Source organism: Leptidea sinapis, chromosome 14 (assembly GCF_905404315.1).
Source record: "Leptidea sinapis chromosome 14, ilLepSina1.1, whole genome shotgun sequence".
NCBI lineage: Eukaryota > Metazoa > Arthropoda > Insecta > Lepidoptera > Pieridae > Leptidea > Leptidea sinapis.
This window is the reverse complement of record NC_066278.1, coordinates 5,362,618-5,375,384: the sequence shown is the minus strand read 5'-3', so window position 1 is coordinate 5,375,384 and position 12,767 is coordinate 5,362,618. Positions and strand designations below refer to the sequence as shown.

The 12,767-nt window shown below is 37.8% G+C and overlaps 1 protein-coding gene across 50 annotated transcripts in view; it reads left to right on the top strand.

The window, feature by feature from the left end:
- LOC126968123 (stabilizer of axonemal microtubules 1) overlaps positions 1–12,767 on the top strand; it is a 58,613-nt gene that overhangs the window by 14,171 nt on the left and 31,675 nt on the right. For 8 of the 50 annotated variants that reach the window (XM_050812959.1, XM_050812962.1, XM_050812987.1 and 5 more), the window contains exon 9: positions 11,225–11,411. The exons of 32 other annotated variants lie outside the window; for them this stretch is intronic. In XM_050812959.1, coding sequence (XP_050668916.1) covers positions 11,225–11,411 — 187 coding nt within the window. Of the gene's footprint in view, positions 1–1,266; positions 1,380–1,792; positions 1,887–2,605; positions 3,414–11,224; positions 11,412–12,767 lie in introns of those variants that run through there. 10 more of the 50 variants (XM_050812976.1, XM_050812977.1, XM_050812981.1 and 7 more) reach the window with 3 other exon arrangements.

Here is a 12,767-nt window from a genome sequence, read left to right as displayed (position 1 = left end):
ACGGTACCTACAAAAATACACCATAGTGTATGTCACGGTTATTTGACAACACTCCTCGCCTCTGTGTCTCAACACTTCCAATGATTGCTAATTCCGCGACCATCTGAAAGGGGAACGCGCTATATTGGTTTCCAAGTAACTAGCAGCCTAGCGAAACTCTCTCAGAAAAAGCGATTGTATGCAATTGTATGAAACGTGCAGTCATTGATAGATTGACAGATGACTGCTATAATCTTGTTAATAAACGGAGATAGCCAAAATCCACTACATTATAAGCAACTGTTTGCTTTTAAACTTAGCCGGATTATACTTCGTCGCAATATTGTTATTACTATTTCAAACTTATGTCAAATCTCTGCACGTTTCATACTAAATTAAATTTCAAGTTATACTTAGGCAGTCCCGCCTCTTATTACGTAGTATTTACATCCTCTTTGGTAACTAGGTTAATTATTGGAGCAACACTTCAAATCAGAACACATTAGAATATAGATATATTTATTTACACACACAGGGAGTGACAATAACATAGCATGCTACAATAACAAGTCTTGGTAAACGTCATGAAACTGCATCAGTTCGTAAAGGGGCTTTGACATGGGAGATTCTAGTGCAATGTAATATAATACGCATATGATGGCAGAAGCACAAATAATTCCATTAGCATCCTCAGTCTGGTTGGTGGACCTAAGTATCGGCTCGAAACATTTAACAGCATCAAAATAACTATCAAAACTTACTCAATCAGCCTAATATTTTGTTAAATCGCAAAGTAAATTAAAACCTTAAGGCTTAAAAACGCATTTATTTTCTTAAAATTGATTCCTTTACAATTCTTTTTGATGTCATTTCTAATATACTAGATACAACTATACTACTACTGCTTCGGAAACAAATAGCGCTCTGAGAGAAAAGCGCTTCTCTTCTCTCAGAGAAGAAGAACTCTCCCCGCATTATTCTTTTGCGCTCTTTTTAATGAAATATACAATATTGTACTGTCATTGCTATTACTATAAAATAATCATAATCGAACCCCAGGCTGTCGGATCCCTTAGATATTCAGCTGTGGAGAAGTATTTACGACAGCCATTTTTTAATTAAACATTGAAATTTATTTATAGATAGTGCCTGAACAGTGACTGTGGCTTAAAGCTATTATGTATCTTACATCCCATTTACAGTCAATATAACTTGAGAAGCATTATCAAATCACAAATGAAAGGCAGTTTAAAATGGTTATTTATTTTCGTTTTGTTTGTTGGATAGCCAAAATGGAGAGCGAGACAACACAGAAGATGTCTTACCAGCCTGTATGCGCGCCGGCGCCGCAAAGACCACCTTGGGCCTGCAAAGGACAGTACCAGAAGCCGTGTCAAAAGGTAAAGTGATGTTAATATTACAAGTAACTGGAGCAGTATAAGACTTACTTCATATTTAGCAGCATCATAGCTGCTGCTATGGCACCTGTGTAACTCCGTCCGTAAACTCGTGGACAAATTTTAAATTTAAGTATGATTTTGGGCAAAAACCATATTTATGGGAACAACTTCAATTTAATTGAGGGCTACGATCAATGTGAGAGACAAAACAGACGTTAAAAGATAAAATTGTGATTAACCTTTTAATCTCTCGCCCCATTTTCTTAGGAAGTTAGGAACTATGCACGGCTCTAGAGCCCGTTTATCACTGATGAAAAATGATATTATTTAAAACATGAAGTTAATTAATCTCTATAAAATATTATAATAAGTCGTATCTTTCAACGTAATTGCAATGCACTCATCGCTTACAGTTGGAAGGCACTACGGTGTATCGCTCTTCGTTCCTGCCGCCTGGTGAAGACTGTACCGAATACATGGATCCTTGCCAGTACGGTGACTGCAAACGTGAGTACTTTCATTTACCTTCTCTTTCTACCCGGCATCGTGCCGGCTAGATTATGGGTGCCACAGCAAAGAAGCCTCCCACTGGTAAATGCCCATAAGTCGCCTCTAACAATACCCCTGAGCCTGGGACTCTGGGGAAGCACAGAGCAAATTTATTATAACAATTTCACATTAGTTTCATAGTTGGTTTCTATATTTTGATAAGGCTAGTGTTAGGTTATATATAGATAGCTATATATTCCGGTGTGCTCCGTTCTTGACCAAATAATTATTTAATAATAATTTTATTTTATTATACGATGTTACAATGTAACGATATTTTTATGAAAAAAAGAAGCCCGCTGTGTTTCTTGCGCCCGTTCTTCTCAGTTCTGAAGCATACTTTTTCGAATGGGTGGTAGTTTTTGACGTTCAATAAGTGATTTTAAATCCTATTTTGAATAAAATTTTGAATTTGAATATGTTTTCTAAAATAAGTTAAAGATTTTTGTATGTTAGTACAAATTGTTGTGTAAGCAAATTTTAGAAAATATTTAATAACTTTTATAGAATAATTTGTTTTGTGATCTATTGTTCACTAAAAAGATATGTTTACTTCCTGTGTGGAAGCACCTTTACATTTTTTCATTGAACGTTGGCATAAAATATGTGATATCACGATTTGTAGAAGTAATTCGCAATTAATGAATAAATAAATTAGTAAAACTAATTTTTTTCAGCTTGTTCCTGCATATGCCCAGCTGAATGTATAGCAACAGATCCATGCGCATGCAACTTCCCGACGGCACAATGCTGCGCGTAACACTTTGATTGTCGTCATTTGACGTGTCGGGTATTCTAAGCATGATGTGTAAATTATTGTAATGTAAATACTACGGCTTCACTACCTCACCGTGTAACCCTGCTACCGCATTAATTACCGCTTAAATTAAAAATAAAGTAACGTGGTTACACTGGGGTTCAATTTGCGAAAGAAGGCAGAATTACTCCATATTGGATGGCATTGCTCAATAATGCCATTAAGCATACATGCACCTAGGTAGCCCGTGATATGGTATGGGATGGAAAGGGATGTTATGGTTTGGTTTATCGGGCAAATTTCCGCACAATGAAAAATATTTTGCATGTGTGGGAATATATTTGTTATTCCAGAAACCTTAGCAACCTCCTCGCCTTCCTTTCCGGGAGTTTGTTTGGGGGTACCAAGATGTTGATCCCCGTAAGTCGCTACAAGTGGACAATGCAAAAGTACATGCACAGCCAATTCTTCTGCCACCATGGAAGCCCTGCACAGGGGGCTGACAGCTATGCCTATATTAAATAGATGTTTATTATAAGGACTGCTTTAATTAAAGCCATATAACCATTGCCATATCACGGTAGTGAGGCCTTAGCGAATGTATTTTTTGAGGTTTTACGAGTTTTTTTTACATCAGTTAAAGACTATTTTACAACTAGTTTGATATGGATATGTATTGTTAATGTATTTAAATTTTATTTATCGGTGAATAAAGTAGTTTGAGGATTTTTTGTTTTGTCATTGTAATGGTCCTGCTATGATTTTTTTATGAAAGAGGACAAGAGAATAAAAGGATCTTAGGGATCAGCCGCCGCCCATTTAGGAAACTCAGTTTTTGATGTGAATATGTCCTCAAATTTCACTCGTGGGAGGCGATTCAGAGGCGTGATAAATCTATAATCTACATCCAAGGATTTTCTACCATAGGAAAGCTAAAAAAATAAATAATTACGCTAAGGACTGGAATATTGGCATCCAGTGAGGGTAAATTTACGCACCCCCATTTTGAGATATTTTTGCTGCGTCACTAAACTTTTGTTATTCCTGTTGGCATAACAAAAGGTTGAAACGGCTACCCTTCGGGATAACGACGGGAGTCAGGTGGTGAATGCTCATGCAGTAACCAACGCTGCCTGTCTGCGTTGGTTATGGTCTGCAAAACACATAGTAAGATTCATGGAAAAAATCAATCTTAGCAGTGAGCTATAATAATTTAGAGTGGCTATCACATTGGACATAGTGAAACAGGGCTTACCTAAAGCCGCTTTACCAAGCACAACCTTAAACGTTAGTTTCAATTGACATTAACGTCGTACACGCCTCAATCTTAAATAGGAAGTGAAAAGGAAAAAATATAAAAAATATCGGTATTTTTTGCAGTCGGCTTCAAACATGTATAATTTATAAATAGCTTAAACAAGGTATTCCAGAATATTCAAAAATGCACAACCATAAAGTTCAAAACTTCACTTCTGCCGGCGCTCCCGGAGTGCAACCCGTGTTTTTATTAGAAACCTTAGAATTTAGATCATTTATTCCTTTAGATATACTATGACAGATGTAATAACTTTGAAAAAAATGGAGGTTAACCAAAAATGCTTGCACACTAATACAAAGTGACATATAAATCGCGAGTGTAAGACATAGCTTGTCACGCACACTGAAGTAATAAACCTGGCCTGATTTCATCGGTTGTCTAGCAGCAAGAGGCTTTATCTACACGTATATATTATCTAAGATTGAAACCTACATGACGGAAACAAAATAAACTTATTAGTTAAAAATATAGTGAAATCTAACATTAATTTAAGATGTAAACATGAATGTAGATAGACAGATTTATCTTAACCTAAATGACCCTAAAACATTGTGTTTATTCAAATCAACTGAGAAAATGTATGAATATATAATTATAGTATTCATTCATTAACCTAGTTTAATAATTCCTAGTTTTCAGGCATACCAACACCTTAACTCTAGATCCCACCAAGCTGGGCATAAACGTCGGGAACAGATCGATAGTTCTATTTGTTTGATATTTAATTGAAATTTAGCTCTGTAGCTTCAAATCAGATTAGTTAGAATCAACACGAGAGAATATCGATTTCAGCACATAAGTATAGAAATCGGATTATTTTTATTGCAGAGGGGCCGCCTAAGCGAAGTGAATAAGTTCTCATTGCGCTTAAGTTTCAATTATTACTCAATACAAAAATATTTTCCGGATAAAAAATGTTGGGTTTTGGTAAATTGACAACAGCCTAGCGCAACTCTAACGGCCGGTCTCAATAACCTACTTATCTTTAATAGTTTATTAAATTAGCTACCATAGATAGCTGTAGCCGCATCTTTGCATTTCAATAAACTAAGATAGATAGTAATTTATACTTTCAACTTTGATCTACCTTTGGGAGGGCTTACCGCTTACCATTGATAAGTAGAACTATAGAAAAAAGACGGAGACCGTTTCAATAACATTTTGACAGTTAACTTTAATTTGTTTTTATTACTGTCCGTCAAAACGTACTATCCAAAATGTACTATCTCTCGAATTCGGGCGATTATCTTCTCTATTTCTAAGAAAACTTCGAATTTTATTAAATATATAAAGGATTTGTTTAGTGTGATGATAGTAATAATTAATGGTATGAGGCCGGTATATTCGATACCGTGTCTTTTAATTTATTATTACCCCTCGATTACACCAAGAAACAAGTCAAAAACTTGTTTTTTACTAAACTTGTAGAATACTTGTCAAGACATAGTTATTTGTTTTTAACATATTGTATTGCAATTGTCTGAAACATAGTTGTGTTCAAACTGTGTTGCCAACGAGTTTTTATACAAGTATAAACCACTTTTGCGTTCACATATAGATCTGAGACACGTTTGATACAGTCTGATACATTGACAGTGTTCACACCAACATAAAACATAAATGTTTTTAACAAGTATTGTTAATTTTATTGTAGTTTATGTATAATACTTAAAACAAGTTTTATACTCTATCCATGCTTGGTGGATAAAGTTTTAAACATTTTCCGGACAGACCGCTTTTTTAGTGGAAAAGAAGATGATAAATGGAGTGGCCAAAGACATAATCTTTATTAGCAATATTTATCTCGGCATATATTAAGATATTCGATACTTTTATAATCGTCTCGCAAGCATGAGTAATGCATTAACTACATTTTACCTTTGATATCCGATGCAAATACAAAGAAGAATATGAGTCACCAGTAGCTAGAAATCTCAAATAAACAGCTAAGTAACAAAAAAAGCGCGTACACCTTCCTTCAAGGCCGGCAACGCTCCTGTGTTTCCTCTGGTGTTGCAAGAGAAAGTGTGCGGCGGGTGATCACGTATCACCAGGTGACCCGTGCGTACGCTCGTTTGTCCTCCTTTTCTATAAAAAAAATAATTGCTCTGCTGGAGTGATGGCATCTCGATACTGTGAATTCTGCTAAGACAATTATGGTGTAACTTTTTGAAGCTAATACTCCAAATTTTTTTCTACAAAATTTCTGAATCGAATCATTCAATAAGGAACGATAGGCCCTTGTTGCTGACGTCTCCTCAAAAATGATCGCGACCAGTACTTGCGTGGTTTTCTTGAATTTCCTTCATTCTGTATGATCTACAAGTATACTGCACTCATGAAGCAATGTTCCACAGTACCTTCACTTTCTATTGTCTGTACCAGTAGTCAATAATTGTGTTGCCAAGTTCTTTAACTTCTGCACTAACATGTCTTAAACGAGTTTAGGTACAAGGCTACAACAAGTATTAAACATAGAGCATATACATGTAGACAACAACAATTGATCAGACAAGTTTCATACAAATATTGTCTACGACAAGTATTATGTTTTTGTATTTTGAAAACATTGCATACAACTTGTATTTGTAATTTGCATGAATCCTGTCAAATACGTGTATAATACCTTGGTGTAAACGAGGGGTTAGTCGCATTCGATGACTTTGCGTGATTACTTTGTGCTTGGAAATCATATCAAGCAGAAAAATTATACTTTACTAGCTGATCCAGCAAACGTTGTATTGCCGTATAAAGTAATAAGAAGAGAATCAATAATTAAAATTTTTGGGGTATAAAAATAGATGACGAACGATTCTTAGACCTACGAAATATTAAATCGTACATAAATTAATATATCGTACTACAAATTAACAACTTTTACTTGCAACCCTATTTCTGTGGATGGAACAGAATAATATAAAAATCGAGATACAAAAATAGGTGTTGACTGTAGACAGATGAAAATTTGAAGTTGTATGTATTTTTTAATGCTGAATCATATATCATATCACAAAAATTTAATTAAATTGAATGGTTGTGTTCAGAAATGTAATTTGTGAAAAAACTTAAGATTTATCAATCTACATAATAATAATCTGATAGATAGCAAAGAACTGTAGTTAATCTACCAACTATAGTTAACTAAAATTAAGTTTGTTTTAAAGATTCTAATTAGTTATTCATTTTAAACTATTCTTTCAATTTGATTTCTAAACGACGGGGGACATAGGAAAAACAAAATTGTTGTTTTTATTTAATTTCGAGCATTTTCATATTTATTCACCTTTTAAGCCTTCCCTGGACTTAACTTCCACCACCACTGTCAAATGGGTAAGGTCAATGCTCTCAAATCGCAAAGCTCTAATCTCCCTCCATGGGACATCACTGGAGCTATACACTACGCGAGGTTGCCCACAAGGTGGCGTTCTTTCGCCACTTCTATGGACACTAGCAGTAGACGAACTACTTAGTAAGCTGGCAGAACTCAGAATTGATGCACAAGGGTACGCAGACGACCTAGTTATTATCGTCAGAGGTTTCTGCCAAAGCTTACTAAGCTCTATATTGCAAAAGGCGCTAAACACCATCTCACAGTGGTGTACAGCCAACAAACTGTCAGTCAACGCAGGAAAGACTGTTATTGTGCCATTCACGAGGAAACGGACACTTAACAAACTGAAGTCTCCCACCTTGAACGGCTCTACTTTGGAATTCTCAGCTGAGGTTAAGTATCTGGGAGTCACATTCGACCAGAAACTCACATGGAATTTTCACATCGACAAAGCCGTGAAAAAGGCTAAAACAACCTTGGGTGTATGTCGACGTCTGGTAGGTAGACATTGGGGAATGCGCCCCAAGATCCTCCTATGGCTATTCAAAGCAATTGTGAGACCAACAATCACATACGCCTCCATTGTGTGGTGGAACAAAGCCAACCAGAAAACAACTGCAGACAGACTAAATAGCCTGCAGAGACTTGCCTGTATATTGGTAACCGGAGCCATGACGTCTTCTCCTGGTGCGGCCATTGAAGCAATGCTAAACCTACCGCCTCTTCCACTGTTCATACAGCAAGAGGCGAAGGCAAGCATGCTGAGGGCAATCGCCCAGGGGGGTTCATGTAACTGGATGTCGCAAACGCTTAGGACCTTAGAGGACTCAGTTCTGCGAGACCACATATTAGGCATGTTACCTGATCAGATGATTCCACAATTAATCTCTGTTAAACACTATATCGTGGAACTACCTTCCAGGGACGACTGGATGAACAACAAAGTCACGTGGAAGGACGGGAGCCTCATGTGGTTCACCGATGGGTCCAAAATGGAAAATGAAGTCAGCTGTGGGGTCTATGGAGAACGCCCCAGGTTTAAATCCAGCACAAACCTGGGAAGCTTTACCTCCATATTTCAAGCAGAGGTGTACGCCATCCTGGAATGCGCGGAAACCAATATCCAAAAAGGCTACTTCAATCATAACATATACATTCACTCTGATAGTCAGGCAGCATTGTTGGCTTTAGACGCTGACTTGACGTCGTCTAAGTTAGTCAATAATTGCGTTGAATGCCTGAATTCATTAGGCATGAAAAATAGAGTGATTCTCAGATGGGTCCCAGGGCATGCCGGAATCATAGGCAATGAAATGGCCGACGAGCTCGCAAGAGCTGGGGCTAAAGCAGTCCGATATGGTCCGGAACCCATTTGTGGACTGCCCAAGAGCGCCATCCGACACACCCTGAGTAACCAATGTAAACAAGAAGCACTTAAACGCTGGAACAACTCTTCAGGTTTAAACCACTCTAAAGCACTGATAAGGGCATTCAACAGTAGCTATGCGAATGAAGCCCTATCATTGAACAGGAAAAATCTATGCATACTCACTAGGATGCTAACCGGGCACTGTCGCCTAAACAAGCACCTCAGTGTGGTCGGCATCAGAAGCGACAAAGCTTGCAGGTTCTGCCTTGAGGATGATGAAACACCTATTCATCTACTCTGCGACTGCGGCCCACTAATGCATAAGCGTAACACAATCTTTGGTAACTACTTCGTACCACCAGATAGTGTTTGCAACACTCGCGTCAAGGAACTACTGCGGTTCGTAAAGGCGGTAGGGCTTGACGATGAGCTTTAGTATGAGTGGCGAACACAATAGTCCAATTTTGGACGCGGTGTTACTAGGAACCTTTTAGGACCAGGAAATAGCCACCCTCTTCAAATAATAATAATAATAACTTCCACAAATAATTCAAGAACAAAATTAGCCAAATCGGTCCAGTCGTTCTCGAGTTTTAGCGAGACAAAAAAGCAATTCATTTATATATATATATATATATATATATATATATAAATATATATATATATAAAGAAAATAAAGATTCTACTCTTTAGTTTCATATTTAAAAAAATTACTTTGGCAGTCCCACCTGTTACTACGTAGTATTTATGTCCTCTTTGGATTGACAAAGATAAAGAGTCCCGAACTCTATGGTTCAGAAAAAAAGCGCGGGAACTCTTGATTGCTTAGGGCGGTCTTTTTAACTATAAAATTAAATATTTCTATTATATTGTATATAATCCTCATATTTTTGAAAAGTATATAAGTATTTGTATATGTTTATCATTTAATTTGTTTAGTGTAAGTAAAAGTCTATATATTTAGAGATTTAGGTTTGTGCTAAGAGATGTCGAAAAGGCGGAAAAAAACCAAGCCGGAACGAGATAAAGATGAGTCTATTCTAGATTCCACCTCTGAAAGTAGCGAATACTCAGATTCGCGTACAGTTTTGGAAGACCACGAGGACTTTTATTTGCCATATAGGGTGGCCGACTATTGTCACCGATATCCGGAAGACGCAGGTGCCGATCATGAATTTATAGTCTTCATAGAGAGTGTCACTGAACAGCCACTTGGTCGTGACATGCTAACTCTTAGAAGCTACTTATCGCGCTTCATTAAAGGCATTAAATATCTTAAGAAACTCAATAAATATAAGATAGGAGTAGTGTTTGAACGACCCAATTTGGGTAATACATTCCTAGACAACACGACATTTTTAAGGGAACAAAATATTAAGGCGTCCATCCCAGCTGGTGCCACTCAATTGTACAGTGATTTCCTCCGTACCCATTGATATGTCCAACAAAAAAAATTTCAAATCTTTGTAAAGTACAAAAAAAAATATTTCTGTTCGGCGTATAATGAAAAAAAACAAATCCGATAGTGGTTTTATATTACAACCTACACAGGCAGTCATTATTACCTTTGCGTCATCTACTTCACTCCCAGATTACGTTCACTTAAAGATGTGGCGTCTACCAGTGCGACCTTATGTGCCGCCAGTTAAGCAGTGTTTCCGATGCCTTAGGTTTGACCACTTGGCTAAATTCTGTAAGAATGCTCAGCGTTGCTCAATCTGCACTGAAAATCATTTATATAAAGAATATACTATACCTATTGACAAAGTAGTATGTATGCACTGTAAAGGCAATGTAAACCATCTTGCAGTATCTGGTCAATGCCCTATAAAACAAAAAAAGATAATGGATAGAAAAATAAAAGTAAAACACCATTATCAGATTGCTGACGGTTCTCTAGTTTTAGGTCAACATGAATGTCTTTTACCAGTTCCCACTGGTAAAGCTGGTGAAGCTCCTTTGTATCGGATGCCAGCTAGATTAGGGGACCACAACGGCGCCTATTTCTGCCCTGAAGCATTACTGTGTTTCGGTCTGAAGCGCGTCGAAGCTAGTCAAATTACTGGGCAAATGAGACTTGACATCTTATGTCTCAAGATGACGAGCACAAAAAGCGAGCGAAGAATTTTTGGGTTTTTCAATAATCTTGGGCGGCGTTGCATTGTAATGGGCAGGGCGTATCAATCACCATCAGCTGAACGTCCTGCTTGTCTCCTCCCTTATTTTCATAAAAAAAGATCTCAGTAGGTCTCGAATAAAATGTTACAAACTTGATTAGGGGCACATTGTTACTGATGGGGATTAATATTTTATAATATTATATGTATAATAAAATAATAAAAGAGTAGCATTGTGTTTCTTGCCACTTCTTCTCATTGGCTCAACCCTTTACGAAGTGGTAGTAAATTCAATTAGAAAAATACTTTTTTTTTGACATTAAGTGTCATTTCCTTGACCTACATAAATAAAGAGATTGTGATTTGATTTGCATGATGATATTATAATATGCATTTGTTTTTAGTTGTCGTTCCTACCGAACCCAGTGTGCGTGACGCAGCCGATACGACCCTGCCACCACGACATGTGGGGCCAGGGACCGATGCAGAACCTCACGACCCAACGACACGACTACGTGCCGAAGCCGGCGGCGGTGCGAGAGTCGTGCAAGCCGCCGCACAAATTCCACGCTGTCGAACAGCCATTTGAAAGTAAGTAGAATACCTACTCTCCCTATTAGCGCAGATTCACACAGATTAAGTGCGACACGCGTGTTGACATCTCATCTATTCGGAAAAAATATCTCCAACCGATAGATATATTTTGTTCGTAACTTCACTAACATCAAATTTATGACACAATTCAGACTTTTTAATACCTTTGATCGACATAATAGAAATCAATTAAATTGGATATTTGACTAACCTCTTTGAAAGTTATAATTAATCAATTGGCCCATTGAGACATAATTATTTAATGGTTAAATTATTATGATTTTTTTTTTTTTTTTTTTTTTTGAGAGGAGGAAATACTGTTACGTATTTACGCCCCGGAACGGTGCGTAATATGTCGGACTCGAGTGTCCGCGTAAGCGGACACCCCATACCGACTAAAACCTCCTCTGTGCTGTTAGCAGCCCTGGCTTTCACAGCGAAGTAGGACGTGGGCCGTGGAGGCCGCAAAGACTATGCAACAACAGTCGCGGGGCGTCTCCTAAGGAGACTCGAACCTCAGACCGGCTGTGTGCTTGTGGGAAGGAGAGAGAATGAAAATGAAGATGAAATGAAGATGAAAGATGAAAAGGTGATAAGAGCACACTCGCCGGCGAGTGTGGTGATGTTTTGTGTAATGTATGTAAGTGTGTATGTATGTGTTTATGATTGCATGTATGTATGTTTGTATGTGTGTAAGTAGTGTTAATGTTTGTGTGCATGTATGTTTGTGTTTGTGTCTGTTTGTGGAGTGTGTTTGTGATTGTGTAAGTCGTGTATGTCAGTCCGTCAGTCAGTCCGTGTGTGAGTGAGTGTAGTGAAGCGATTACAGGACGAGGACTAACGTCTCGTCGGGTATCAAAACAATGTGTGGTGTATCTAGGGTGCGGGGAAAGTATATTATGATTTAATAACTCAGAAGTGCTAACCCTGACTCAGTGGCGTAGAGTGCCTTGGCGGGGCCCCGTATAAAAATTTGCTTGGGGGGCCCCCATTAAAATTATGAAGGGTAAAGATTTCTCACAAGAGAATAAAAATGTTTGCATAAAATTTGAAGAAATATTTTTTCATTATAATTATCTATCTGCCACTTTTCCCAAAACTTTTACAAACAATTCAAACCTTTTTTTCGGCAACCAGCAAAAGTTTTTAATTTTTGCTTACCCACGTCGGGGGCCCCCGTAGCCCCGGGGTCCCTGTATAATTGATACGACAGTAGCTTCGGCCCTGCCCCGACAGCTCTGCCGGCGATCACTACGTGAGTGCTCTGCCTCAACCACCCGCCTCTTACCACTCTTGTCCTCTTACCTCTTGTGTCATTTATTTGTCGTGACGATGTTCTACTTATTTATTTTT